This window comes from Ochotona curzoniae, unplaced genomic scaffold, assembly GCF_017591425.1.
Source record: "Ochotona curzoniae isolate NIBS_2020 unplaced genomic scaffold, NIBS_Ocur_1.0 contig_1014, whole genome shotgun sequence".
Taxonomy (NCBI): domain Eukaryota; kingdom Metazoa; phylum Chordata; class Mammalia; order Lagomorpha; family Ochotonidae; genus Ochotona; species Ochotona curzoniae.
The window spans coordinates 37,024,476-37,052,061 of NW_024464920.1; the positions used below are offsets into that span (position 1 = coordinate 37,024,476).

At 50.4% G+C, this 27,586-nt stretch overlaps 3 protein-coding genes across 5 annotated transcripts; 2 read left to right on the forward strand and 1 right to left on the reverse strand.

The window, feature by feature from the left end:
• Nucleotides 1–3,036: 3,036 nt before the first annotated feature.
• APOF (apolipoprotein F) lies at nucleotides 3,037–3,948 on the forward strand. Its single transcript, XM_040978367.1, has one exon. It carries the CDS (start codon nucleotides 3,037–3,039, stop codon nucleotides 3,814–3,816), a length of 780 nt encoding a protein of 259 aa, XP_040834301.1. The 3' UTR covers nucleotides 3,817–3,948.
• A 1,619-nt stretch (nucleotides 3,949–5,567) lies between these two features.
• Nucleotides 5,568–23,208, forward strand: STAT2 (signal transducer and activator of transcription 2). Of its 3 annotated transcripts, none has more exons than XM_040983609.1 (24): nucleotides 5,568–5,702; nucleotides 9,063–9,278; nucleotides 11,612–11,765; nucleotides 12,068–12,163; nucleotides 14,043–14,132; nucleotides 14,233–14,371; nucleotides 14,462–14,547; nucleotides 14,700–14,848; nucleotides 16,500–16,658; nucleotides 16,779–16,871; nucleotides 17,069–17,128; nucleotides 17,420–17,440; nucleotides 17,656–17,749; nucleotides 17,924–17,971; nucleotides 18,073–18,156; nucleotides 18,303–18,401; nucleotides 18,514–18,649; nucleotides 18,778–18,830; nucleotides 18,931–19,025; nucleotides 19,530–19,666; nucleotides 19,849–20,031; nucleotides 20,892–20,949; nucleotides 21,454–21,755; nucleotides 22,109–23,208. In XM_040983609.1, the coding sequence occupies exons 2-24, from the start codon at nucleotides 9,148–9,150 to the stop codon at nucleotides 22,249–22,251; spliced, it is 2,610 nt and encodes an 869-aa protein (XP_040839543.1). In that variant the 5' UTR covers nucleotides 5,568–5,702; nucleotides 9,063–9,147; the 3' UTR covers nucleotides 22,252–23,208. The 3 variants fall into 3 exon arrangements, with proteins under 3 accessions (XP_040839543.1, XP_040839554.1, XP_040839563.1); XM_040983620.1 differs by having other exon boundaries at nucleotides 9,148–9,278; XM_040983629.1 differs by lacking the exons at nucleotides 5,568–5,702; nucleotides 11,612–11,765; nucleotides 12,068–12,163 and having other exon boundaries at nucleotides 9,195–9,278.
• A 939-nt stretch (nucleotides 23,209–24,147) lies between these two features.
• IL23A (interleukin 23 subunit alpha) lies at nucleotides 24,148–25,751 on the reverse strand. The gene is made up of 4 exons (XM_040990364.1): nucleotides 25,071–25,751; nucleotides 24,770–24,874; nucleotides 24,408–24,554; nucleotides 24,148–24,309 (listed from the first exon to the last, which is right to left on the reverse strand). Exons 1-4 carry the CDS (start codon nucleotides 25,233–25,235, stop codon nucleotides 24,148–24,150), a joined length of 579 nt encoding a protein of 192 aa, XP_040846298.1. The 5' UTR covers nucleotides 25,236–25,751.
• Between the last annotated feature and the right edge of the window lie 1,835 nt (nucleotides 25,752–27,586).

Consider the following 27,586-nt stretch of genomic DNA (forward strand, 5'->3'; position numbering starts at 1 on the left):
AATGGCATCCTACATCCAGAGCATTGGTTCGAGTCCTGGCTGCTCCATGTCCAATCCAGCTCCCTCCTAATGTGCCTGGGAAGGGCAGTGGAAAATGACATAGGGACTTGAGTTACTGCCACCCATGTGGGAGACTCAGATGGAGTTCCTGGTTCCTGGTTTCAACCTGGCCCAGCCATGACCATTGCAGCTATTTGGGGAGTAAACTAGTGGATGGAAGATATCTTTATCATTCTGTCTCTCCCCCACTGAGTGTCACTCTGAGTTTCAAATAAATTATTCTCAGAAGAAGGAGAGAAGGAAGAGGAGAAAGGATGTTGGTACTGTGGTACAACTGCCTGTGACTCCAACAACCAGTGGGAATGCCAGTTTGAGTCCCAGCTGCTCCATTTCCAATCCAGCTCTTTGCTAAAGTTACTGGAAAAGCAGCAGAAATACTCAGGTGTTGCCAGCCACATGGAGGACTCATGTAGAGCTCCAGACTCCTGGCTCAGCTCCAACCAATAGAGCCCTTTAGGGAGTGATCCAGTACATGGCACCTGGAAGAACTCGTTCTCTCTCTCTCTCTCCCCTCACCCCCTCCCTCTGTGGGAAGCGACAGCAGGAGTGGAGGAAAGGCCTTATGAACATGTGGTGAGCAGCAGCCATCTGCCAGCCCGGTGGAGAACCCCGAGTTTCCGGCACTGTCACACACACATCCAGTCTCCACAACTGTGAGAAAGAAACTCAGAAAGTTGATACTACCATCAGTGGGATTTTGTCCTGGCAGTCTCAGCAGGCCAACACACAAAATAAGATTCCTTTCCATTTGCTTTCTGGTGCCCTTGTGAGGCCACCTCACCTGAAACTGTCTTATCTAAAAATAACCTCTTACAACTAAAAAAAAAAAAAAAAAAAAAAGTCTCACTGCCTCATTTCCCTTTTTCAGTTTAGTTTTTCTACATTGTGATAACCGAGTAACATAAAATTTTCCACATTAACCAATTCTTTAAAATATATTTATTTATTTTTATTTGTGAGGCAGATTTTACAGAGAAAGAGGAGAGATGCTTCTTCTGGGTCATCCACACGGGTTCATGGGCCCAAGGATTGGGCCATCTTCTGCTACTTTCCTAAGCACATCATTAGGGAGCTAAATCGGAAGTGGAGCACCCGAGACATGAACCAATGCCCATATAGGAAGGAGGCTGTCGCCACAGGCAGAAGATTAAATCTGATACACTTTGGTGTCAACCCCAAACCTTTTCAAAAACAAAACACATCATGGGGCTAGCATTTGGCACAGCAGTGAAGACACCACTGGGGATGCCCCGTCAGCATCCCCTAGTAGTGCTGGGATTGGAGTCCTGGCTCCAGATCCCAATTCCAGTTCCTTACTGCTACTCATTCTGAGGGTTGATGGTTCAAGTAGAAAGGTCCCTGCCACCTACATGAGCGATCTGATTGAGTGACTGGCTTCTGGTCTGCATCTAGGTGTTGCAGGCATCTGGGGAGCAAATTAGCAGATGTGAGCTCAGCTATATATCTGTCTGTCTGCTTTTCAGGTTAATATAAATAAAATCAATCTTATTTCAATTAAAAATAAAGTAAATGTATTTATTTCAAAGGCAGAACAATAGAGACAGAAAACCCTTCTCCCTAATGGTTCACTATCCAAATGACTACAATGGCAGGGACTGGGCCAGGCCAAAGCCAGGAACACAGAACTGTAGCTGGGCCTCCCATTTGAGTGGTAGGTACCCAAGCATTTGGTTGGTTTCCCAGCACACATTAGCAGGCAGCTAGATCGGGAGCAGAGCAGTCGGGACCGAAGCTGGTATTCTAACACGGGATATAGGCATTGTTAGAAGCAGCTACCCCAACAGCTCCTGTTTCTTATTTCATTTTCCTCCATTTTTTCCTTGAAATCATCAAACTGTTAGGCTTAGGAGGTATTTTAGCCTCTTCTCATGTACCTCGTATTTAAAGATTTGTTTATTTATTATTGGAAAGTCAGATACACAGAGAGGAGAAAAGGCACAGAGGAAGATCTTCTGTCTGATGATTCACTCCCCAATGATCACAATGGCCGGAGCTGAGCTGATCAGGAGCCAGGAGCTTCTTCCTGGTCTCCCATGCGGGTGCAGGGTCCCAAGGCTTTGGACCGTCCTCGACTGCTTTCCCAGGCCACAAGCAAGGAGCTAGATGGGAAGTGGGGCCCCCAGGACACAAACTGGCACCCATATGGGATCCTGGTATGTGCAAAGGAAAGACCTTAGCCGCTAGACTACTGTACAGGGTTCCCTCATGTATGTTTTCTGTGCTAGTGCCCACCAAGATGCTATAGTTTGCTAACTTAATTTTTAAGCTGAACAACAAAAACAACAAAAAATAAAATACAAGGAGAACATCCTAAGCACTGATTTGCTTCTGGTTCTGTCACTGAATTCTGTCTGGGACTTAGCTCAGGATCACAGCAGGGACAGATAGCCAACGCTGACGAGCAAGGCCTTAGATATTGAAGGTGAGTGTGTGGTCAGGGAACAAAGTTTGAACAGCCAGTCCAAATGAAACAAATATTTGCAGAGATTGCAGCCTGAACAGGTCACAGGGAGAAGAACCCACCTCCCGTCCCTGTAGGACAGAGAGCTGGGCAGAACAGGACCAAGCAACCTATGAAGGCAGCCTCACTTCTCAATGACTGGGCTGTGTGGTAATGCTGATCCCCTTTAAGAGGGTGGAATGAAAACAGAGAAAGTCCCTAGTGACCTGAAAAGCTGTGGGGGAGAGGGTGAGCCAGTGGAAGCAGCTGAGATGCGTTTTTGACTCCTAGGTCCTTACCTAGAGAGACTACTAGTTTGGAGGTAGACAGTGGATGAAGAACCCAACGGCTGTGTGCTGGGCGCCCTTCATACTGTGGCCACACCAGACAAGGTTTGTGTCTTATCCCTTCCTCTTACAGGGACTGCTGCTACAGATATGGGGAGCCTTGAACCCATCACACGGCTGCTTCTCTGTGCCCTCCTGCTGGCCTCTGTACACACCACTTCCTCCAGGATGCCGACAAACCACCCCTCAACCTTGTATCCCCAGTCGTCCTCCTTGGGTTTTTTGTCCTGCCAGACCATTCTCCCCCAATCCCTACCCGGCTTCAGTCACCTGGCGCCTCTCCCTAAATTCATGGTTGGCCTGGCTCTAAGGAATGCCCTGGAGAACATGGGCTGCCTGGCTGAAGCCCGGGCCCTGCAAACACAGCTCTACCGCTGGGGTGGTGTGAAGGCCACCCGTGGCCTCATCCAGCATCTTAAGGAGCTCCAGCAAGCAGACCGAAGCACCCACAGCCAAGTGTCCACTGAAGCCCTGGTCTCTGCCCTGGGACTGTTGGCCCTGGAGCAGACAGGCCTGGGGCGGGTCCGGCGTGCCCTCCCCAGTGAGATCTGTGAGAACGAACGGGAGCAAGGTGTGTACAGTCTGGCACGGCTGCTGCCCACAGTGGGAACCTTCTACAACCTGGGCACAGCTCTGTATTACGCTGCTTACAACTGCTCAGACAAGGCCCACCAGCGGGGCCAGGAAGGCACCCTGGATCTGGGCTATGATCTGCTGATGGGCATGCTCGGGCTGTCGGGAGGCCCCATGGGTCTAGCCATCAGTACTGCACTTAAGCCGGTCATTAAGACCGGGGTTCAGCGGCTGATCCAGTATTATTATGCTGAGCAAGAGGCCAGCACTCCTTGGCCTGAGAGCAGCATCCAGGGCTTAGGAGGTATCCTGGCTATGAGTGACTCAGAAGAAACACAAACTCCTGCTCTTTGGAGCTCCAAAATGGCTGATTAGTATTTATACCCGAGCCACTCCTTTTACCACAGGTACTATGGGAGCCACCCCTTTTTTCACTATGCTACCACTAGTCTGAGGTTGGAGATCTAAAACAAGGTGGAAACAGCAGAAAGAATAAACCTCCTATTCTGGCAACCTCTGTGTGTGTGTGCATGTGTGTACAAAATCCAAACCCTAATATGTTATTCCAAAGGATAGCAGTGCTATAAAACATGGGGATTTAATATTTTTTAAAGAAAACATTTACTTTTACTGGAAAGGCAGACTTAAACAGATTTGCTGGTTTACTCCCAAATAGCCTCAACAACCAAAGTTGAGCAAGTCCAAAGCCAGGAGCCAGGAGCTTATTCCGTGTCTCCCATGTGGATGCAGGGTCTGTCCCACGGCTTTGAGCCATTCTCTACTGCTTTCCCACGGCATAAGCAGGGAGCTGGATGGGAAGTGGAGCAGCTAGGACACAAACCAGCACCCCATATGGTATTCTGCACTTCAAGGCAGAAGATTAGCCAGTTCAGCCATTGCACCAGCCCCAGGATCTAATCTGTTTAAAAGATTTATTTATTTGGTGGCCTAGAGGCTAAAGTCCTCACCTTGAACATGCCAGGATCCCATATGGGTGCTGGTTCTAACCCCAGCAGCTCCACTTCCCATCCAGTTCCGTGCTTGTGACCTGGGAAAGCAGTTGAGGACAGCCCAATGCTTTGGGACCCTGTACCCATGTAGGAGACCTGGAGGAAGTTCCTGGCTCCTGGCTCCAGATCGGCACAGCACCAGTAGTTGTGCTCACTTGGGGAGTGAATCATTGGAAGGAAGATCTTCCTCTCTGTCTCTCCTCCCCTCTGTATATCTGACTTTCCAATAAAAATAATTTTTTTCTAAAAAAAAAAGATTTATTTATTTGAAAAGGCAAAGAGCCAGTGATGTCCCATCCACTGATTTCACTCCCTAAAATCACAAGTCCCCAGCTACAGGCCAGGTGCTTCCTCCAGGTCCCCCACATGGGTGGCAAGGTCCCTGGTATTTGAGCCACCTTCTACTACTTTCACAGACTATTAGCAGAGAGCTGTTTCAGAAGCAGAGCAGCGGAGACACAAAATGGTCCATACGGGATGCTGGCACTGCAGGTAGTGGCTTGACTCACTATGTCACAACATGAGTTACTAAAAGTTGGGGAGTTTGGAAGTCACAGGACTTCTCCTTGAAGCCAGGCTCCTGCTGGTAGTGCTTGCTGAGCAGTGTCTAGTCATTCCTGCACACTCTGTTCTTAAAGCCCCAACGCGGGGATAATTTCCACTTGCTGGGGTTATGGCGCACACTGACAACAAAATAAATGAATAATCTTGGCTTTCATTTCCTCAGTGATTCCTGTCCTATCCCAAAGAATTTAATTTCTGTCTCCCCACTTCCGGCGAAGCTTGTAGCGCTTCCAGAAACCTCCAGCCAGTTTCGGTTCCGCGGCCCGGGCCCCGGAGTTCTCGAAAATCAGCTGTCCCGAGTCTCGTGCACTTCCTTTCCTTGGACTCCTCCCTGACGCAGGCGCTGGGCGGGGCTTCCCGGAGCTTCCTCACCAATCCCTGGAGCCGTCGGTGTGTTTTCGCCTCAGCCTGTTCCGTCCTGCCGAGAGGACGGGTTTGTGGCGACGCCAACGAGCTCGCGGCTCGGGGGCGGGCTTGGGGACATGGCAGCCAGTGGCGAGGCGCCGGCTTGGCAACGTCAGAGCGCTGCTCTTCAGCAGCCGACCAAACCCACTCGGAAGGGGCAGACCCGAATGCCAGGCCGAAGTTGTCAGAGGGTGGGCAGGAGACCCTGGTAGCTGGTCCCTTCGGGAGTGACGAAGTCGCGTCTGAGCCCCTGCAGGGGACGGGGACTACGAGACTAATCAGGTACGGACCTTGAGAGGGCGTGCCGAGGGGAGCGGTGGGGTGAGGGTGCCTGGCCACAGGGCTGCGCCCCGCGAAGAACTTTTTCCTCCAAGTTGTTATTGGAGTCTTGCCTATTCAGCCCATCTCCCCAACCCTAACGCCCCCTTGTCAGAATTCCGCCGGAACCTAGCATTGTTACTGTATTAGATTAATCATGTCAACCAATGTATTTGCCTGAGCGCTACGTTATTGATTTTTTTTTTCCCCAAGATTTATTGGAAAGGCAAAGTGACAGTACAGAAGAGGAAGGGAGGGAAAGAGAGAGAGAGAGAGAGAGAGAGAGAGAGATCTTCCATCCACTGTTTTGCGTTCCAGAAAGGCTGCAACAACCAGGTCTAGCTGCTCCCTCCACACCCCCCCCCCCATCTCCAAATCCAGGAGCTAGAACTTTTCATCCTGGTCTGCCAGGTGGGTGCAGGGCTTTCCCACGTGCATTAGCAGGGAGCTGGTTTGGAAGGGTAGCAGCCAAGACTGGGACTGGCACTCGTGTGGGTTGTCCCTGACACAAGCAGCATCTTAACCCTCTGCATGCAGCTCTGTCCCTGCCGTGTTAGCTTTGATCCTCACCCAGAAGGCGTCTAAAGATAGATACCATTTACAACCTGTGTCCCATACAAAAGTATGAAGGACTGGATTGCAAAAATGGTACCACGAATCCATCTCATCTCAAAAGAGCTTACTGAACGCAAACTATGGGCAGAAAATGAGTTGCAGCCACTTAACACAGCATTTGCATTCTGTTCCGAGATCGCATTTTGCTTGACTTGTTTGCATTCCTGTTTGTGTCTTGCTGCTCGAGAAGTGTGAACTCTTCATTTTTTACATTTATTATTTCTTGTTTTGTTTCTTAAAAGCAGTAGAGACACATAGGTTAGTCATTCAAGCACTAAAAGGAAAACCAGAAACTCCTACCCAGGCCCTCCTCTTGCCTTTTTCCTGCTTGCCAGATGGAGGACAGCCAGCTCATTCATGCCTGGAGGGGCAGGCCCTTGCCTTCTCCTCATGTTTTTCTTTGCATTGCCCAAAACCATGTGACCCTTTTAGACTACAAGTGTCTGGGTTTTTGTTTTGTTTTTTTTTTTTTTTACAAGTGTCTGTTTTGTTAGGCTCAGGCTGCAACAGGAAGTAAGTCTTGGGCCTGGCCTGATGGTTCAATGGCTAAGTCCTTGCCTTGCAAGTGCAGGGATCCTATATGGGCTCCAGTTCATATCCCAGCTGCTTCACTTCCCATTCAGCTCTCTGCTTGTGGCCTGGGAAGGCAGAGGATACACAAGGCCTTGGGACCCTGCACCCACATGGGAAACCTGAAGGAAGCTCCTGGCTCCTGGCCTCGGATTGACACAGCTTTGGCCATTATGGCACTTGGGGAGTGAACCAGTAGACGGATTTGTTTTATTTTTATTGGAAAGGCAGATCAGATTTACGGAGAGAAGTAGAGACAGAAAGATCTTCTGTCCACTGGTTCACTCCCCAAGTAGCCAAAATGGCCAAAGCTGAGCCAATCCAAAGCCAGGAACCAGGAGCTTCTTACTGGTCTCCCACACAGATACAGAGTCCCAAAGCATTCTACCATCCTCTGCTGCTTTCCTAGGCCACAGGCAGGGAGCTGGATGGGAAGTAGAGTAGCCAAGATACAAACCAGAGCCCATATAGGATCTGAGCAGATGCAAGCTGAGGATTTAGCCACTTGGCTATTGCACCAGGCCCAAAAATAAATAAATAAACAAAAAGGTGACACGGTCCCAGCGCTGTAGCCTAACAGTGAAAGTCCTCGCCTTGCACACACTGCGATCCCATATGGGCACCGATTCTAATCCTGGTGGGCCCACTTCCCATCCAGCTCCCTGCTTTTGGCCTGGGAAAGCAGGCAAGGATGGTCCCAAGCCTTGGGACCCTGCACCTGTGTGGGAAATCCAGAAGAGGCTCCTGGCTCCTGGCTTCAGATTTTCTCAGCTCTGGCTATTGTGGCCACTTGGGGAGTGAATCAATGGATGGATGAATTTCATCTGTCTCTCTTCCTCTCTGTATATCTGACTTTGCAATAAAAAATATGTAAATCTTTAAAAAAAAAAGTATCACAATCTTAGAGTCAGGGTGAAAAAGTATTTGATACATCATCTGCAGTCGAGTTTGTCCTTTCTACTTGCTTGGTCTACAAGAACATTTCGGTCCCTAAAAAAAAATATCCAAGTTAGCAGAGATGATTTTTTTTTTTTTAAAGATTTATTTTTATTATTTTTTCATTGGAAAGGCGGATATACAGAGAGGAGAGACAGAGAGGAAGATCTTCCGTCCGATGATTCACTCCCCAAGTGAGCGCAACAGGCCGATACTATGCCGGTCCGAAGCCAGGAGCCTCTTCCGGATCTCCTACAGGGTGCAGGGTCTCAAAGCCTTGGGCCGTCCTTTGACTGCTTTCCCGGGCCACAGGCAGGGAGCTGGAAGGGAAGCGGGGCTGCCGGGATTAGAACCGGCGCCCATATGGGATCCCGGGCGTGCAAGGCGAGGACCTTAACCACCTGCGCCACCGTGCCGGGCCCCAGAGATGATTTTTAAAAAAGATTTGCTTTATTTATTTATTTATTGGAAAGTCAGATATACAGAGAAGGGGAGAGACAGAGAAGAAGATCTTCTGTCCTTTGTTTCACTTTCCAAGTAGGCACAATGGCCAGAGCTGTGCTGATCTGCAGCCAGAAGCCAGGAGCTTCTTTCAGGTCTCCTATGCAAGTGCAGGACCCCAAGTCCTCAAGCAGGGAGTTGGATGGAAGTGGGGCTGCCTAGATTAGAACCTGCAGCGCCCATATGGGATTCCAGTACATGTAAGACTAGGACTTTAGCCGCTGGGCTGCTGCACCGAGTCCCAGTAGGAATGATTTAAGTACTAAATACTTAAGATCAACAGCGATCTTTACTCCAGTATGAGCAAACATAGCCACAGATACACTTAAAATAACAAGGGGAAAACATATTAACGTTTCTTAAATTAGTGGAGCCGAAGCTGTAAGGCAGTGGGTGAAGCCACTGGAAAAGCAACAGGAAATGTCTCAGCCCAGGTATTTGGGCCCCCTCCACTCATGTAGGGGATCCTAATGGAATCCCAAGTTCCTGGCTTCAGCCCTGGCTATTTGAGCCATTTGGGGAATAAGCCAGCTGGTGGAGGGTCTCTCTTCTTCCCTGTTACCCTGCCCTTCAGTAAACTAAAAAAATCTTTTTAAACATGTATCTGTGCATGTGCTGAAAGATGACTTAGTACCCATAAATATGTTCAGTGTCATACCTGTAATAGTATTTATGGATATATGGGATTTGCAATTTTGACAGTGCAAGGGAGCAGTCACAGCCTGTGAATGATTTAGTCCAGTCACACACTCAGCTCCAGTCTTGTGACGGAAGTTGTGGAGCCCAGATGGCGCAGTGGGAGATGCTACAGGATCTCGACAGCCCGTATCGGGACGAGCTGCATCAGCTCTACTCAAACAGTCTACTGCCAATGGACATTCGGCAGCACCTGGCTGCCTGGATTGAAGACCAGAACTGGTGAGACTTTTGGATCATTGGGGATAAAGAAGGGTTTTTTTGTTTTGTTTTGTTTTGTTTTGTAGATTTATTTATTTGAAAGGCTGAATGACAAGGAAAAGAAAAAAAACTCTTCTATTTGCTGTTTCACTCCCCAAATGGTCACACAGTGGCCAGGCTGATCCAGCCTGAAGCCAAGAGCCTGGCACTCCATCCAGGTGTCACATGTGGAGCTTGGGCCATCCTCTGCTGCTTTCCCAGGTGCAGTAGCAAGGAACTAGATCAGAAGCAGAGTGGCTGACCCTCAAACCAGCACTCTGATAGAGAATGCCAGCATCACAAACAGGGATTTAACCTGCAACCTCACAATTCCAGACCCAGTTCCTTTTTAAGAGTGAGCAGGATGGGGCCCAGCGCCATGGCTCAATGGTTCAATGGCTTGCAAATATCAGGACCCCATATGGGCACTGATTCATGTCTGCTGGAGGCCAGCTCCAGTCAAGTTCGGAGCTCGAGAAGGGGGTGTGGAGTCAGCGAAAAGAGACACAAACACAGTGACTTGGTGCCCTCATAACAGCTCAAGAAGATGTCCTTTTTTATTTACCCAGCCACATCACAAACTTCTGCACAAACATTTAATTGTTTTCTTTTTACTTCACGACTAAGGGAGCATGCACAGACATTTGGTCATTCTGTTTGTATTTCATGGCTAAGCGGGTGCCCCTAAAGATAATTCTGCAAAATACTATATTCATATTCTTCAAAGCAAGCCATTGTTCATTCTTCAGTAGTAGCCATGGAGTGATAGCCAGGATTCCAAGGCCAAGACTCATGCTATTACCTGCTAATCAGTAATATATTCCTACCACGTTCCTATTTCTACAATTTACCCATTACTTAATGGGAAACATATGTCACAAGGGATAAAACAAAGATCCAAGACTAAAGTTTCAAATATTAAATCCCTCTACAACTACAGGCTCTACAACCCCATGAACGATCAAACAATAATTAAAAGCATATCTTTATAATATTAATAAAATCAACCTTAAATTCCTCTAGCCAAAAATTATAAAAGCAGCTAAAACAGATACATTTCCTATGCTCCAAAGAAATTGCCAAGACAGGCTAGCCTTTAAGGTCCCAGCAACTGTATTTATCACCATAGCAGTTTCTACTCCTACTCAGATCATTTTCATTAATCTTAGGATACTTATCAAGCCCTTTTCCAGAAGGTGTCCTACATGTTGGGGCCAGATGCTGAGGCAGTGGTTAGGCACACAATAAGGTGTCCAGAAATGGCATGGGCTTAATAATGCGCCTGTGCATACATTGTTAAAGGCCACTCACTGAGACATTATCAGCAACATTAACTCCAAAGCTCACACAGGTTGCACAAACCATCTCACAGGAGCAAACAACAATGACTTAATAGATTACAGAATTCCTGATAGGGTGCTTGAGTGTCCATGCAAAAAGTGGGTGGAACTTTGTCAAGGTGGTTGAAGAGACATCCTCCAGGCCTTGCCATACAGCTGGAAGCTCCTCTGGTCCTTGGCAACAGGGGAGCTGTTCTCTTTTACCTTCTTGTCATCCACACCCACTGTACAGACCCCAGCATGTGTCCCAGCTGCTGTACTTCCCATCAAGCTTTCTGCTTGTGGCCTGGGGATGGCCCAAAGCCTTGAACTCCTGCATCCATGTGGGAGACCTGGAAGAGGCTCTTTGCTCCTGACTTCAGATCGGCTCAGCTCTGACCATTACAGCCATTTTGGGGGTGAACCAACAGATGGAAGATCTTTCTCTGTTTCCTTTTCTTCATAAATCTGATAATCTGATCTGCTTTTCCAATAAAAATAAATAAATCCTAAATAAAATAAATAAATAAAAAGAGTGACAGAGTGACCAGGATCCTGGAGATATCAAAAGCAGGAAGAGGGGCAACATAGGGGCATAGTGAGCTAACCTTCCTCCTGTGGTGCTAACATCCTGTATGGGTCCTGGTTTGTGTTGCACCTATTTCAATTGCAATCCAGGTCTCTGCTTATGGCCTAGAAAACAGCAAAGGATGGCTTAAGCCTTGCAACCACGTGAGACCTGGAAGAAACTCCTGGCTCCTGACTTTAGATTGGCCCAGCACCAGCCACTCTGTCTCTCCTTCTCTTTTCTGTACAATATGCCTTTCAGTGCTCGCTTCGGCAGCACATATATTAAAACTAGAACGAATTTATGCCTTTCAAATACATCAATTCATTAATCTTTACAAAAAAAAAAAAAGGCAGGAAGAGGTTTTGTGGAAGGGTTCAGGACAGAAGCAGCCTTGCCGAGACACTGATGCCATTCCTGGTCCCCAGGCAGGAAGCTGCACTGGCAATCGATAGTTCCCAGGCCACCATGCTGTGCTTCCACTTCTTGGACCAAGTGAACACCGAGTATGGCCGTCGCAATCAGGACCCACAGCACCTGTTGCTACAGCACAACTTGCGAAAATTCTTCCGGGACCTGCAGGTGCTTGGAGAAGCTGAGACTAAAAGGACAAGCCTGGGAGCTGAGTATAGAGGAAAGTTTAGGGTATAAAACAGGATCTGGGGAAAGAGGGACACAGTGTGAAGATGACAGAGCAGGGAGGGAGCAGGCCTCTGTGGCAAGAGTCTGGGTGGCATTGGGTGGAAAGGTGGTCGGGGTGAGGAAACCAATGAGGAAAAGGGAAAGAGCCAGGAACCCTGAAAGACAGGGAAACACTGGGGACCTGGGGGGCAGGTCACTTACGAGTGGTTGAACTCAGGTTATTCCTTCCTCTCTTGCTCCAGCCCTTTCTCCAAAGCCCTATCCAATTGGCTGAAATGATGTTTAACCTCCTTTTCGAAGAAGAAAAAATTCTGAAGCAGGCTATGAGGGCTGAGGCGGTAAGAACAAGGTGCTAGAGGTGTTGGAAGATTCTGGAGTAGGGGACACACGGAAAGGATTCAGGAAATTGTTCATAAAACAGGATCCTCCACCCCAAGCAGGACTCTTAATGAAACAGTTAAATATGCCTTGACTGTTGAATATGTTGAATTTTCTGCCTTTGACTGTGCCTACAGTGCCATGATACATTTAAATAGCACAAAGGGGGGGCACCAAGCCTCCCAACCACCTCAGTACCCAATGTCAGGGGAACGGCCACCCGATGTCATCCCAGGGTTCCCAATGTCAAGCATGGTCCAAAGGTGCTGCTAAGGTGGTTTCAATAGTTCTAAAATGCTGTTGATTTCATTGCTACAAGGATGAGGAAATCCTTCCAAGGTCCATTGGCTGACATAGTCCACCTTAGAGTCTCCAATTATCCAGATCCTTGCTGTCATTGGCTGGGAGAGTTGACCGATTCGTTCTGCCCTCCATGCTCTGCTATGGTTCCAGATGTCCTCTGCTGGTCCCTATGGACTGCCGTATCCTCCATGTGCATCTGAGTGTGTCATCCACTGCTCCGAGCCACTGAGGAGGCCCAGTTCCGACACATGTATTCACAGTCAGCAAGTGCAGTGGCCTTGTCAGCGGAAGTCCCTCAGAAGTCATTCCTCACCTGCAATACACTCCCTCAGTGATCCTCCCTCCCTCACATCTCATGCTCTTTTCCCTGATCAGTCCATAGTCCCTGTGCTCGAGACTACATGGGGCGCCCTGCACCAAATGGCCCTTGCGAGGGCCAGCCCAAGCCAGGCTGGGAGCTCATGGCTCCAAATTCCCCCACATATCTTTACAAATTTGGTATTAACCAGGCCCAAGATGCCTGCCAGCTGTTGGCTCCTTTTCTCCCAGCTATGTAACACTTACCTAGGTACAAAGCAACCCAAGCCATTGTTTACAGCTGGGGAGGTACACAAAATTTTTAAAACCCACATACAGCTTTTTCTTTTGTTTCTTTTTAAGATTTATTTTATTTTTATTGGAAAGGCAGATATACAGAGAGGAGAGACAGAGAGGAAGATCTTCCATCCGATGATTCACTCCCCAAGTGAGCACAACGGCCGATACTATGCCGATCTGAAGCCAGGAGCCTCTTCCAGTCTCCCACGCGGGTGCAGGGTCCCATAGCTTTGGGCCGTCCTCGACTGCTTTCCCAGGCCACAGGCAGGGAGCTGGATGGGAAGCGGGGCTGCTGGGATTAGAACCAGTGCCCATATGGGATCCCGGGCGTGAAAGGCGAGGACTTTAACCACTTCGCCATCGTGCCGGGCCCAGCTTTTTCTTTTTTAAAAAATGTATTTGTTTTTATTGAAAAGACAAGATTTATACAGAGGAAAGACAGAGAGAAAGATCTTCCATCTGCTAGTTCACTCCCCAAATGGCTGCAATGGCCAGAGCTGAGACAATCTGAAACTAGGAACCAGGAGTTTCTTCTGGGCCTGGACCTTAGGCCATCTCCACTGCTTTTCCAGGCCACAAACAGAGAACTGGATGGGAAGTGGATTAGCCAGGACACCAACCAACATCCATATGGGATTCCAACACTTGCAAGGCAAAGATTAGCCAATTGAGCCTTCACGCTGGATCCCATACATATTTTTTTTCAAAATAATTATTTTCTGTGTATTATGATTAAATCTTTTTGTGTCAAAATAAACTCATATTTTTAATTCAATTTTCCTATGATTCTTATGATGTTCTGCTTATATGGAATTTAGAAAAATTACAAAAAAAAAAAAAAGAATAGGATTCCCCCCACATCCTATGGTACAGTTTCAGGTGTATTTTCAGGTATGGAAGTTTAGGGCTTAAATGTGCTCAGAGCCTCTTCTGTTGCAGGAACAAGGCCAGCCAGCCCTCGAGCCACCCATGGATAGCCAACACTGTGAGATTGAATCACGGATCACAGATCTAAAGGCAATGATGGAGGTTGGTCAGTGTGGCAAGATACGGGTGGATGGGGTCCCCTCCCGCATCCTCCCTCAGAATGTACAAGCTTCATCGGGATGGGATCACATGCCCTCCACAGAAGCTAGTGAAGTCCGTCAACCAGCTGACAGATCTGCAGGAGGTCTTCTACTTCCGATACAACACCCACACCGAGGGTCGGGAGCAAGGAGACAGTAGGAGACAGGTGCCAGCTGGGAGAGCAGAAGAGGCGAACTCCAGTGAGTCCAAGTCCCCTTTTAACTCTGGGATGTGATCAAAGAGGAGAGAGCAGGGAACTCCTAGTCTGACTCCCTGCTCTGACTATTCAGGGGAAGCAGCCTCTTTGGACCGCCATCGCAACAGGCAGCGGGAGCTACTTCAAGCCACTCTGAATGAACTGAACGAAAGGAGAAAGGTGGGAGGAAGAGGATGGGGGCAGCAGGGAAGGAGAAACCTAAGTGATGGGGGGAGGGGGAATCTGGGGCTCCTAGTGTCAGATGCTTCTTCTCATCCTCAATTGGATGGCGGGAGATTTTGGTGAGAGGCGCTCAACTCTACCATTGTCAGGTGGTGCTGGACACCTTCAAGGCCCTGTTGGGCCGACTGACCACCCTCATCGACCTGCTGCTGCCAGAGCTGGTCACATGGAAGACCCAGCAGCAGAAAGCCTGTATCGGAGCCCAGCCACAGCCTGACCTGGAACTGCTGGAGAAGTGGTGAGAGCTGCTGCCGCACCCCTGTACCACTCCGAGCCCCAGTCCTGACCTGGGCCTGTCCCCAGCAGAAGTCCCACCCGCTGGCTGTGTTCCCCGGCATCCTTCTCAGACTGCAGCTAGGTTCCACCCTTCATCTCCATCACCCAAGGAAGCCAGAGTTCAGTCCTTAATTTGGTGAAAGTGGTGTTTTCAACCATAATCTGGTTTCTCTCTTTTTTTTAATCACCCGAGAAAAAAAGCCAGGAGCTTCATCCAAGTCTCCCACATGTGTGGAACGGGCCCGAACATTTGGCCCATCTTCTGCTGCCCATCCCAAGCCATTAGCAGAGAGCTGTATCAGAAGCAGAGGGGCTGAGACATCACTTAGGGGATGCCATTGTCACAGGCTCCTAGCTTTGGATTGGCTCAGCTCTGGCTGTTGCAACCACTTAGGTTTGAACTAGTGGATGGAAGATCTTTTTCTATATATCTTCTCTATGTAAATCTACGTTTCCAATAAGAATAGGTAAATCTTACCAAAAAAAAAAAGTATGGATTCTGCAGCCAGACTGCCTGGGCTCTCATAAAAGCTTTATCCCTTACTGCGGTACTTGTAAGGCCTTGAGCAAGTTCACTTCAATTTTCTGTGTTTAAGAATGAAGCCCATTGATACAATATAAAGTGCTCAGTAGAAATCGTACAGAGAAGTATCATATGAAATGCTACTGTAGGGCCTGGTGTGGTAGCCTAGTGGCTAAAGTCATCGTCTTGAAAGTGCCGGGATCCCATATGGGCATGAGTTATATTCTCAGCAGCCCTGCTTCCCATCCAGCTCCCTGCTTGTGGCCTGGAAAAGCAGTTGAGGAAGGCCCAAAGCCTTAAGACCCTGCACCCACATGGGAGACCCTGAAAAGTTCCTGGCTCCTGGCTTCAGATCAGCTCAGCTCCAACCATTGCAGTCACTTGGGGAGTGAATCATCGGACGGAAGATCTTCCTCTCTGTCTCTCCTCCTCTATATATATATATCTGACTTTCCAGTAAAAGTAAATAAATCTTCAAAAAAGAAAAAAAAATGCTACTGTTGTGTTAGTCAACCTTTTGGAATTTTTGTTTGTGTAAAGGACTTGTTTTCAAAGATTTAATTTTCATTGGGAAGGCAGATTTACAGAGAGAAGGAGAGACAAAGATCTTACATCTGCTGGTTCACTCCCCAGAATCAGAGAGAAGCACAGAGAAAAAGATCTTCCAACTGCTAGGTCACTCTCCTTGTGGCCACTTATTGCCAGAGCTAAGCTGATATAGCAGCCAGGCGCTTCTTTTCAGGTCTCCCATGCGGGTGCAGGGTCTCAAGGCTTTGGGCCGTCCTCTGTTGCTTTCCCAGCCACAAGCAGGGAGCTGGATGGAAAGTGGAGCATCCCAGCCATAAACCAGCACCCATGTGGGATGCCAGCACTGGCAGGCTGAGGATTAGCCTGTTAAGCCTTTGCGCCGGGCCCCCAAAATGTCTTTGGCCTTCATCTCTTTATATATGAACTATACTGCAGCCATCTTTCACTTGCTTCCTGGGTTCTTTCTCCCCCTCCTCCTGGAAAGTGTCTGACTGTCCGCTGATCCCCTGGAGGGACACTCTGGGAGATTCACAGAGTCCCCCTCCTGGGTTCTGCCATCCAGGTTCACCGATGGAGCAAAGCTCTTGTTCCACCTGCTGCAGCTGAATAAGAAGCTAAAGCAAATGCACCGCCTGGTAACCTATGAGAATGACCCTCTGTCCCAAGGCGTGGACCTGCAGAATGCCAAGATCCTGGAGTTGCTGGAGTCTCTGCTGCACAGGTCTGGGGGCCTGTGGATGCACTCTAGAGGGAGGGGAGAAGGAAGGACACAGGGGAGTCCCCCCACACTGGGACAGACACCAATTGGCACATTCTCTCCACGCCCCCCCCCCCCCTGCAGTGCCTTTGTGGTAGAGACCCAACCCCACATGCCCCAGACTTCCCAGCGACCCCTCATCATTAAGACGGGGAGCAAGTTCACGGTGCGAACAAGGTCAGTGCATCAGAGCTCATCCCGCTGCCCATTCCCAACCCGGCCATTAGGGGGCGTCAGCTTCATGGCCTTTTTTGCTCCCGCTTTCCTTGATCCACCCACCTCTTCTCCTCCAAGCCCTCATCACTTTCACATATCAAACACTTTCAAGAATCTGAAGTCTACACCTTCCCCCCCTTTATTTCCGTTCCTCTCAGGCTTCTGGTAAGACTCCAGGAAGGCAGTGAGTCCCTGACTGTGAAGGTCTTCATTGACAAGTACGTTGAGGCAAGAGGGAAGGGTGGGACTAAGGGACTAGGCTGACCAAGGGCTGATGGGGTAGTAGGGTAAGAACTCACCTCTGTTGAGCAGTTACTCTGCTGTGTGGCGTGTCAGTCACTTAGCTGTCATAGCAACTCCACAAGTTAGCTATCAGCAGCACGCCATATGAATGAAGAAGGGGCTTCAAGCATGCAAAGGCAGTGAGCTGCAAAACTGACTCTGAGCCCAGAGACCAAATTCTGTGCCTGCCAATCATTTTCATTTTTTTTTTTTTAATTTCTTTTCAGGAATCCTCCTCAATTACAAGGGTATGTGCCTGACAAAGACACTGCAAGCATTTGTGCATTGCGGGACCTATACAACCACATTGGCCAGCCCTTGGTGGAAACACAAACAAGAAGGGAGAGGGAGGGGGCAAGGGAGAAAGAGAAATCTGATACATAGTAGAACGTGGGCCACTTCCCTGCCAGATATTCAGAATTCTGCTCCCTCATCTGTGTGTGTCTTCTTCCTCCTGGAACAGCTTCCGGAAGTTCAACATTATGACCTCAAACCAGAAGACGTTGACACCTGAAAGGGGCCAGAGTCAGGGCTTGGTCTGGGATTTTGGCTGCTTGGTAAGAAATGTGTGTGGAGGGGTTGAGGGGAGAGGTAGCTTAGACTTCTAGTCCAAAGCGACAGGGCCCAGGGTTTTGAGAGATCTTGAATTGAAATAGGGCTTCCAGAGTCTTTGGGGTGTCCCCCACCCCATCCCTACCACAGCACTTTGTCTCCTTCCACTCTCAATCTAGTCTCTGGTGGAGCAACGCTCAGGTGGTTCTGGAAAGGGCAGCAACAAGGTGAGGCTTGGGCAGGAAACCAGGGGCAGCGGGGCTGGGGGGCTGGGGCAGGAAGAGCTTGACAAGGGGCCCTCCGACCCCGGTGCTTTTGCCTGTCCCAGGGGACACTGGCCGTTACAGAGGAACTGCATGTCATCAGCTTCGTGATCACATATACCTACCAGGATCTAAAGCTGGACCTGAAAGTGAGTGAAAATGGAGGGCAGGGGGAGACAAGGGAGACAGGGAAGAAGGCATAGGAGGGATCAACGGAAATTTCTGGAGGGGCAAGGGGTAGCGGAGGCTGATGTGTTCCCCACACCCTCTGCTCTGTGCTTCCTGTCTCCCGCAGACAGACACTCTCCCCGTGGTGGTCATTTCTAACATGAACCAGCTCTCCATTGCCTGGGCCTCCATCCTCTGGTTCAATCTTCTCAGCTCCAACCCCCAGGTAGGAGCGGGTCCAACTCTCCACCTGGAGGGCTTGGCAAGGACGGGGAAGAGGGAAGCTTGGCTGTGAGGAGCTGCACTGAGCTATCTCCTGACCCCGCCTTGTCCCGCAGGACCAGCAGTTCTTCTCCAGCCCCCCAAAGGCACCCTGGAGCACTCTGGGCCCTGCCCTCAGCAACCAGTTCTCTTCCTACGTTGGACGGGGCCTCAACTCGGAGCAGCTGAGCATGCTCAAGGATAAGCTGTTTGGTACAGCCCTCCACTGCCTCCTCCTCTCTAAGCCTTGCCCCAGCCCTCGGTCTGACCTCTCCGATGACACCCAGCCTCATCTCTCTGTGTGTGTCATCTGATCCGTGTCTTTGGCCTTCCACCCCCAGGGAAGAGCTCCAAGAATGAGAACCTGTTGCTGTCCTGGGCCGACTTCACCAAGGTGACTCCCAGCAGCCTGAGTGACTGCAACACCAGCCCGGGTGCCCCCAGCCTGTCCTCAGCCTTCCTCCATCCATCATGCCTTTCTACTTTTCCTCTAGCGAGAAAGTCCACCTGGCAAGATACCCTTCTGGACATGGCTGGACAAAATTCTGGAGTTGGTGCATGACCACCTGCAGAATCTCTGGAAAGATGGGTAGGAGGGGCTTTATGCTTCCCAGAGGCCTCTTCTTCCCCAGCCTGGGAGTGGACCCTATGATAACAGCTCCATCCTCATATAGCCGCATATAGCCTCAAAAGCTGGTGCGAAGGCGCCCCCTGGCGGCCATCATGGTAATAGCAGGTGGTATTTTTCAGCATCCTCTGGGTGTTTTTACTTTTCCCCTACACAACCATACAGACCATGGTGGTGACCTGCCTCCCTTGCGAGGGAGGAACACTGAGTCTCAGAATTGAAAATGGGCTTCCCCAAGGGACAGTACTAGGGTTTGAACGTAGGCCTGCTTATCTCCACATTCTCACTCCTTTCCCACCATACCACCTGTCCCCTCAAGATCAGCCTGACTCCTCACTCCCCTCTCCCGGGCCCTGGCTGAGGCCAGTAAACTTCACCAGAAGGGAAGGGTTTCCAAGTGACCGAGCTGAGCCGTTTTGTGCTGCGGTTCTGGCGGAGTTCCCCACAGCCGCCTTCCATGCACAGGCATATCATGGGCTTTGTGAGCCGCAGCCAGGAGCGCCGCCTGCTGAAGAAGACCATGTCTGGCACCTTCCTGCTGCGTTTCAGTGAATCGGAGGAAGGGGGCATCACCTGCTCCTGGGTGGAGCACCAGGACGATGGTCAGCTGCCCTTCCCCCTCCACCCAGCCTCCCCTCCTAGCCCCAGTGTCTGCCCATGACTTCCCTGGCTCCGACCTGAAATCCTCAGTAGGCTTGGGGTTGGGCAGCCAGGGTGTGGGGAGCTCCCAGGCCCCTCCCGTTCCCTCAGGCCTGGCTCCCCATCCTTGTACGCAACACTCCAGATAAGGTGGTCATCCGCTCGGTGCAACCCTACACGAAGGAGGTGCTACAGTCGCTCCCGCTGACCGAGATCATCCGCCACTACCAGCTACTCACTGATGAGAACATCCCCGAAAACCCTCTGCGCTTCCTCTACCCCAACATCCCCCGGGACGAGGCTTTTGGGAGCTACTACCAGGAGAAAGGTGGCAGCTGATTTGTTTGTTTCTTTACTTGTGTATCTATTGACCAGGCATGGTGATGGAACAGGTTGGGGAACTTCCATTCACTGGTTCACCACCCCCTGCCTCAGGTTTGCATAGACAGCCAGGGCTGGGCCCCAACAAAGCCAGGAGCCAAGGGCTCCATCTGGAGTTTGTTACATGGGTGGCAGAGCCCAAACACTTGAATCATCCTCTGCTGTTTTTCCCAGACACATGAACAGGGAGCTAATCAGACTCTAACGTGGTGTGCCGACATGGCAAGCAACAGCTTAATGCACTGTGCCACAAAGTGGAAATGGTTGGCATCCTTGATTGTTAGATGGCAGGAGTTCTCAGACCCCATAAATGCATTTTCCTTTTGGAACATGGGAAAAGTCATAGCCAGGAGCCAGCATTATAGCTCAGTGGTTTAGGCTACCACCTGTGACATTGGCATGCCATATGAACACTTGTTTGAGTCCCAGCTGGTCCACTTTCCATCCAGGTCCCTGCTGATGTGCCTGGGAAAGCAACCAAGGATGGTTCAAGTGCTTGGGTCCCCTGCCACCCACATGGGGAGATTCTCATGGAATTCCAGGCTCCTGGTCCAGCCCCTGCCATTTCAGTCTCTGAAGGGAGTGAACCAGCTAAAGAATCATGCTGCCTTTAAAATTACTTTTTTAAAAGAAAGGTAAAAGCATGATATCCAGAGAAGGGAAAGATTTGATTGACAGGACTCTCTTAGTTGCTGAATGGGGAGGTATGACCTGAAGTCAGGACCTTCTGCAGTAGGAGACCTGGGTCAGGGGCCACAGGTGCACCCCGCTCATCTTCCCGCCCCTTTGTGTGTGTGGTCCTCACAGTGAATCTCCTGGAACAAAGGAAGTACCTGAAACACAGGCTCATTGTGGTCTCCAACAGGTGAGACAGACGCTCTCCGGCATGCCTCCCTGAACCCTTCTGGCAGATAGAGGGACTCCAGCCTGCTCAGCTCCGTCCACCTGCAGCACACTCTACTGGACCCACTCTCTGGCTCCTTCCCGTACTTTGAGTCTGTCTCCTCTGTCTTGCCTTCCTGATACCACCTTTGCATCACCCTTGCCCTAGTTCCCCAGGGAGGAGTGGTCAGTCGTGGGGTCGTGGTCACTGGGATTAACAGATTCTAAGAACATCCTTGGGGTTTTGTCCTTGTGAGAATCCTACATAGTAGGTGGTCATCTGAGCCACACTCAAAGCAAGCTTCCTGACAGGCCAGCCCTGCGCTGAATGCTCTGTGTTCATTCCCTCAAAGCTTCACAGTCATTCCCGTGAGGTGGCTGTGATAATTTCATCTGTGGACACTGAGGTTCCAAGTGGGGGAGGAGAGCTAACTCGGGTACTGTGGCTGGAAGATGACCCGGCCTCTCTGTGTCTTGGTATCTGCAGACAGTTGGATGAGCTGCAGCCATTGCCGTCGCCGCTGGACCCAAAACTGGAGCCATTCGAGTTGGAGCCAGGGCTGGCTCCAGGGCCAGAGCTAGGGCCAGACCTGGAGTTAGAGTCGCTGCTGGCGACAGGCCTGGATCTAGGGTCGGATCTAGGACCAGAGCTGGAGTCTGTGCTAGAGGCCACACTGGCCATGGTGCCACTTGGAGGGCTAGAGCCAGACCTGAGACCCAGATCAGAGCCAGTGCTAGAACCAGATTTGCCTGGGGACCTGAAACACTTGAACACGGAAGAAATGGAGAGTAAGTGAGGGGCTGTGGCCAGGCCCCATCAGCCCCTGCTATGGTCTGTCGCCCTTTCCTGCATTCCTAGATCTTCATCAAAGAAAGGCTGCTTTTCCAGTAGTGGCTTTTGGGGGCCACACTCATGCCTTTCCCCATGCCCCCGTACCTTCCCCTGCCAGGTTCTCCTGAGGTCCAGTCCTGGGTGTTTTCTGCCTCTCTCCCTCCCTCCCTCCTGGTTTCCCTGCTGGGTTGGGGCCTCCCCATTGATATCAGGGCCTGACTCACTCTCTCTCTCTCTCTCTCTCTCTCTCTCTCTCTCTCTCTCTCTCTCTCTCTCTCCCTACACACTCCCCAACCCTTGGCTTCTCTAGTCTTCAGGAACTGCGTGCAGATTGACAAAATCATGCTGAACGGGGATCCATTGATGGCCAACCAGGACACTATAGAGGAGGCTGACAACCCCTACTACAGCCATTTTGACTCCGGGGGACCTCTGGTCCCTTCTGACTGCTAGGAGCAGCTCCATCTGTCTCCTCTATTCCAGATCTCCTGTCCCTCTCCATGCCCTCCCATAACAATGCTGCTCTCCAGGGATGGGATCAGGAGTCAAAGGCAAAAAGCCTGATATGCATACAGAAGAACTCCAAGGAAACAGATGAGATTCTGACCGTGGCTCCCAGGAGGATCCCAGGGAGGGACTGCCTGCTGGGCCCTGAATTTCTGAGGGTAGGCCAGGGTACACAGCAGGCACTGGAAGGTCTCATGGGCACGGTTTCTTGGCAACTTGGAAGGACCACAGCGTCTTAAAGCAAGGAAGGCTGAATGAGGGCCCTCGGTGGGCAGCACAGGTGCATGCCAGGATTCTGTTTTTCTCTTCTGATTAAGCCCACCCTGTGAAGCTCTGCCCTGGCCCTCCTCTTCCTGCTTGTCCTCATCTCTTGCTCCACCTGCTAGACTGACTGCACACACTTCTCCCTCCCCGACAAGATGAGAAACCAATCCACTGTGACCATGACTGTGAAGCTTTGCACTCCGATTCTTGCTTCTTAGTCTCCACCCCCACAACACTTAGGCTAGGGTTGGGAAGGGTGGTAGGGATTCAGGAGTTGCTTTGGGTGGTATTGGGTAGACTTCAGTGTTCTCCAGCAGAGGAGAAGCATTGGGTCTCAGCTGGTTTTTTAGTACTATATTATCACCCTCTTTCACACCATGTATTGTTTCCCTGCTCCGTGAGTGTGGGCCTGGGCACCTGGGAGATTATGCTCCCCGGACCCTGGACAGCCCCACACACATTTTAGCCATCTCCAGTGAACCCCCAAGCAGGTTCTTGTCCTTGGACCAAGAGGTGTCCCTAGAGCTGGATGAGGGCAGGGTCTTGCACCTGTAGCTGCTTCCTGCCTGATGTGTCAGTGGAACAGCCCCCTCAAGGCTTTTCTCAGCAGTAAAGGCTAATAAACTTTGTACTGCTCCAGAAGTGTTTTGTCTCCGACTTAACTTTTTGTCTCACAAAGACCGAGTGTCCTCAGGCATATCAGAATGTGGATGGGCACCTGGCGGCCTCTCAGCCACATACCCATTTGCCCTGCTGCTCATGTTTCTTTGTTCTCTGGAGCTGCTGCTCATGTTCCTCAGGGTCTCACAGGGCAGCTGTGACTACATGCATGTCGGGGGAGAGGACAAGTGGTTATTTGTCCCACTGTCACTTAGATGACTTGCCAGCAAAGCCAGGATACACACTGGAGTCCAATGCTGTGTCCTTAAGGAAAAGGAATAGCCACTAACCTCTGCTTCCACCCCTCGCTTCTGCAATTTTTTTCAGTTATTTTGGCTCCCCTTGGGCAACCACACTGCACTCTTGAGGGGGTCTACAGCTCTTTATGAGAATCCTGTTGGTTTGGGAAATAGACCTTCAGGCTCCCTGCAATGCCCCAAAACTGAGCTGTGACCTTGGATCCTACAGTGTTTAGGGCTCCTGTCTTCAGCCAGGAGAGCTGGGAGCCAGTGTCTCAAGGAGCAAGAGACCCCCAGGTGTACCCCTACTGTGTCATCTCAAAGCTCTTGTGATCCTCTTCTATTTGCTTAGCCACAGAGCAGTTTACACCACAAAGATGCCCATTTGTGCCAGGGACTCCTGAGGCCTTGAGCCCTTCAGGGGAAAAGCAAGGGATGTATCATACTCCCATGGCCCTTGGTTCCCAACCAAGAGTAAAAGCTCTATCCCATAGTCATATAAATAAGTCTTTATTAAAAAGCATAAATACAATAAATAATCTCCCACAAGCTGCTCCCATGACAATAAATAGTCCCAAAGTCTCCCCTCCCACCTAATAAATACTCAGCTTAGTCACAGGTCAGCAGCGTCAGCACTGCCAAGCTGAGAGCACAGGGTGCCATCCTTGGGCTGGTGGCTCTAGGGGCTCAGGGTGGCCGCCCCATGAGCAAAAACCCGAGCAGCCACAGCCAGAAAGGCCTGTAGGCTGCGTAGGATCTTGAAGCGGAGAAGGTGGCGCTGCCATGGTTGGCTCTGACTGAGGCTTGGGGTTAGGTGAGTCTCCTGATGGCGACCCTTGAGCTGAAAGGATGCAGAACATTATCAGAGAGGTCTCAGGCTCCTTAGGCCCCTGCCAGCACCATTCCCCCAACCCCATCCTCCAGGCCCCTAGCTTGTACCTGAAGGAGTTGGCTGAGGCCCAGGAGAGAGGCATGAAGCTGACCCACAGGGCCATCAGGGAGTAGAGCCGGCTCCCCTGTGAAAATGTCCGAGCCCAGCAACTTTTCGTAAAACATGAGACCTTGACGGATCCTCCGCAGACAGGACTAGAGAGAGAAGAGTGTGAAGCACACCCTCTTACCCCATTCGCAGAAGACCCACCAAATTCTTTTCTGTCCCCAGTCCAGTTCATCACGGTGCTGCAGCCACATTCCCTGTCCTCTCCCACAGGGCCAAGGATCAAGTGGGTGGTTACCTGAGTGTTGTCCCTGAGTCCTTGGGGGTCACAGCCATCCTCACACTGGATCAAGTGGGTGGTTACCTGAGTGTTGTCCCTGAGTCCTTGGGGGTCACAGCCATCCTCACACTGGATCCGGGGGACAATATCACCGGAAGTCTCTTCATCGCCCTCTTCTCTTGGTAGGTCCTGGGACGAAAGGAGTAGGGGAGAAATAGAGACAATAAGAACTTTGGAGCCCCATCTGGACTGGTGCTTCAGTGAGTCTCTCAGGAACCCCACCTCCAACTCCCAGGTGACCTTGAACCCTCCCTCTGCCTTCCCCCTAAAAGTGATGCCTCTCACATCCTTGGGACTTGGAGGTCCAACTAACACAGTCACTCACCACATGTGCCCCTAGCGAATGTGCATTCCAGGCCAGTGTGCAGAGCTGCTGGGAGAGCTGCTGGCACTGAGTCCAGTCAAGGCCACTGTCCACAGGCATGGCCCAGACTTGGGCAGCTGGCAACAGCAGCAGCAGCAGCAGTGGTAGGAGCATTCCAGCCTGCATCTCGAATCGCACCGGTCCTTGGAGAAAATCTTCACGCACCTGGCCCTCTGTTCGGCCTTGGTTGTTGGATTCTGAGATCCGGTTCTTCGGCTGCTTCCTGTCCTTTAACTCCTGTGGCCCCAGAGTCCTTTTTTAAGGTTCCAGCATTGTAAGGCCCGCCCCTTTTGCTGACAGGTGACTCAGAGCAGGGGGGATTTCCCCTTCATTCATCACCCCGCCACTGGGAGAGCCCAGGTATGAAGCCCCTCCTCCCCCCATTGCTGTGGGGGAACCCAGTGCTGTGGTCACTGTGGCCAGAGGGCGCTGGCTGAGACACATGTGTAATGCTCTCCAGGAATCATGAGGAGAAACAGACATTTAAATAAATCTGGTCTCAAGTTCCTTCCTGTTTAATCTTCCCCTGATCTTTTTGCCTCTCCACTACAGCCCCACCCCAAACCTCATTTCCTTGCTTCCTCTTGTCTAAGAAAAAAAAAAAAAAAAAACAGAGAAGCCTGTAGTCATCTCTGAAAAGGACCTTGAGCTGGGTCTGGAAGGAAACTTGGCTGCTACCCACAGGCCTGCTATCTAAGAATTAGGGAACTTGTTGCTCCTCCCTTGGAAACCGTCATTTTCCTGAGCCTCTCCTGGTTTCCTAATAGGGAGGATGTGAGGAGAAATTCTTTTGAGCTGGGAAGCCATGAGAGGGTTTGAGTTTGCTCTCCCTGCTCTCCACTCTTCACGTGGCATTAGGGGCTCCTGTGGGAAGAGGATGCTGGCTGGGAACCCACCAATTCTCCCAGCCTGACTACGTAAGTTTATGTGAACTCTGGGGAGTCAGGTGAGGATTTGCCAGGATGCTAGGGGTCAGCAAGGCTGAGGAGGTTAATCCAGATTGCCAGTGCTTTGGCTCTTCCCCATGGGAAAGATGCCCAGAAGTTCTAGGTGGTGAAGAGTACACAGTGTCCATGACCGTGATGGGTCTGTTGCATCTGTGGGTAAACTCCACTGTCACAGATTTCATCACCTTCCTGATGCAACATCCAGAGAAACAGCTGCTAGTGTAAGGCTGGGCGTGGGCGTGGAGGGTGGTCCCAGGCTGGGGCTGCCCCAGTCCTGGTGGAGGGTTCCAGAACAATTTGGACGTCAGAATGAAGCCATAGGTGACCACACAGCTAGCTCTCAGTGCCTTCCCCGAAGGGTAACCCTTAGTCCCTTCTGGAGATCTCTGTTCCCTCAGAGCAATTCCAAACTGCCCAATGAAATTTCTAGTGCCAATTCTATGAATCTTTGGCAAATCCAACTTTCAGAAGAAACATGGGCCTGGCGCAATAAGCATACTGCTTAAAGTCCTCGCCTTAAACATACCTGGATCCCATATGCTCACCGGTTCAATCCCAGTGGCCCTGTTTCCCATCCAGCTCCCTGCTTGTGGCCTGGGAAAGCAGTCAAGGATGGCCCAAAGCTTTGGGACCCTGCACCCATGTGGGAAACCCAGAAGAGCGCCTGGCTCCTGGCTTTGGATCGACTCAGCTCCAGCCGTTGCAGTCACTTGAGGAATGAACCATTGGACAGAAGATCTTCCTCTCTGCTTCTCTTCCTCTCTGTATATCCGCCTTTCCAATAAAAATAAATAAATCTTTAAAAAAAAAACAACACAAGATACATGTCCAATCTCAAATGAGCTCAGTGTGGGTGAGGAGTGGTTTGTTTATCCTGACACAGGAAAGACACACGTGAAATCAGGAAATCAGAAGGAGATCCTCGGGAACTTCAGTTCACATTATAGAACATTTCCCCTGATTTGGCTCCCATCCCCCAGTCTGAGCCTAAATTTAGGCAGCACAATGGCCTAGTGGCTAAATAACCTTGTGAGCACTAGGATCCCATATGAGCACCAGTTCATGTTCCAGCTGCTCCACTTACCATCCAGCTCCCTGCCTTTGGCTTGGGACCCTGTACCCACGTTGGAGACCCAGAAGAAGCTCCTGAATCTTGGCTCTGGATCAGAGCTCTGGTCCAGCCATTGTGGCCATTTGGGGGGTGAACTGGCAGACAGAAGATCTGTCTCTCCTTTTCTCTGTAATCTGCCTTTCCAATAAAAATAATTTTTTCAAAGATTTATTTATTTTTATTGCAAAGTCAGATATACAGAGAGGAGGAGAGTCAGAGAGGAAGATCTTCCATCCGATGATTCATTCCCCAAGTGACCACAGTGGCTGGTGCTGCGCCGATCTGAAGCTAGGAGCCAGGAACTTCCTCCAGGTCTCCCATGAAGGTGCAGGGTACTAAGATTTTGGCCTGTCCTTGGCTGTTTTTCCAGGCTACAAGCAGGGAGCTGGATGGGAAGCAGAGCTGCTGGGATTAGAACC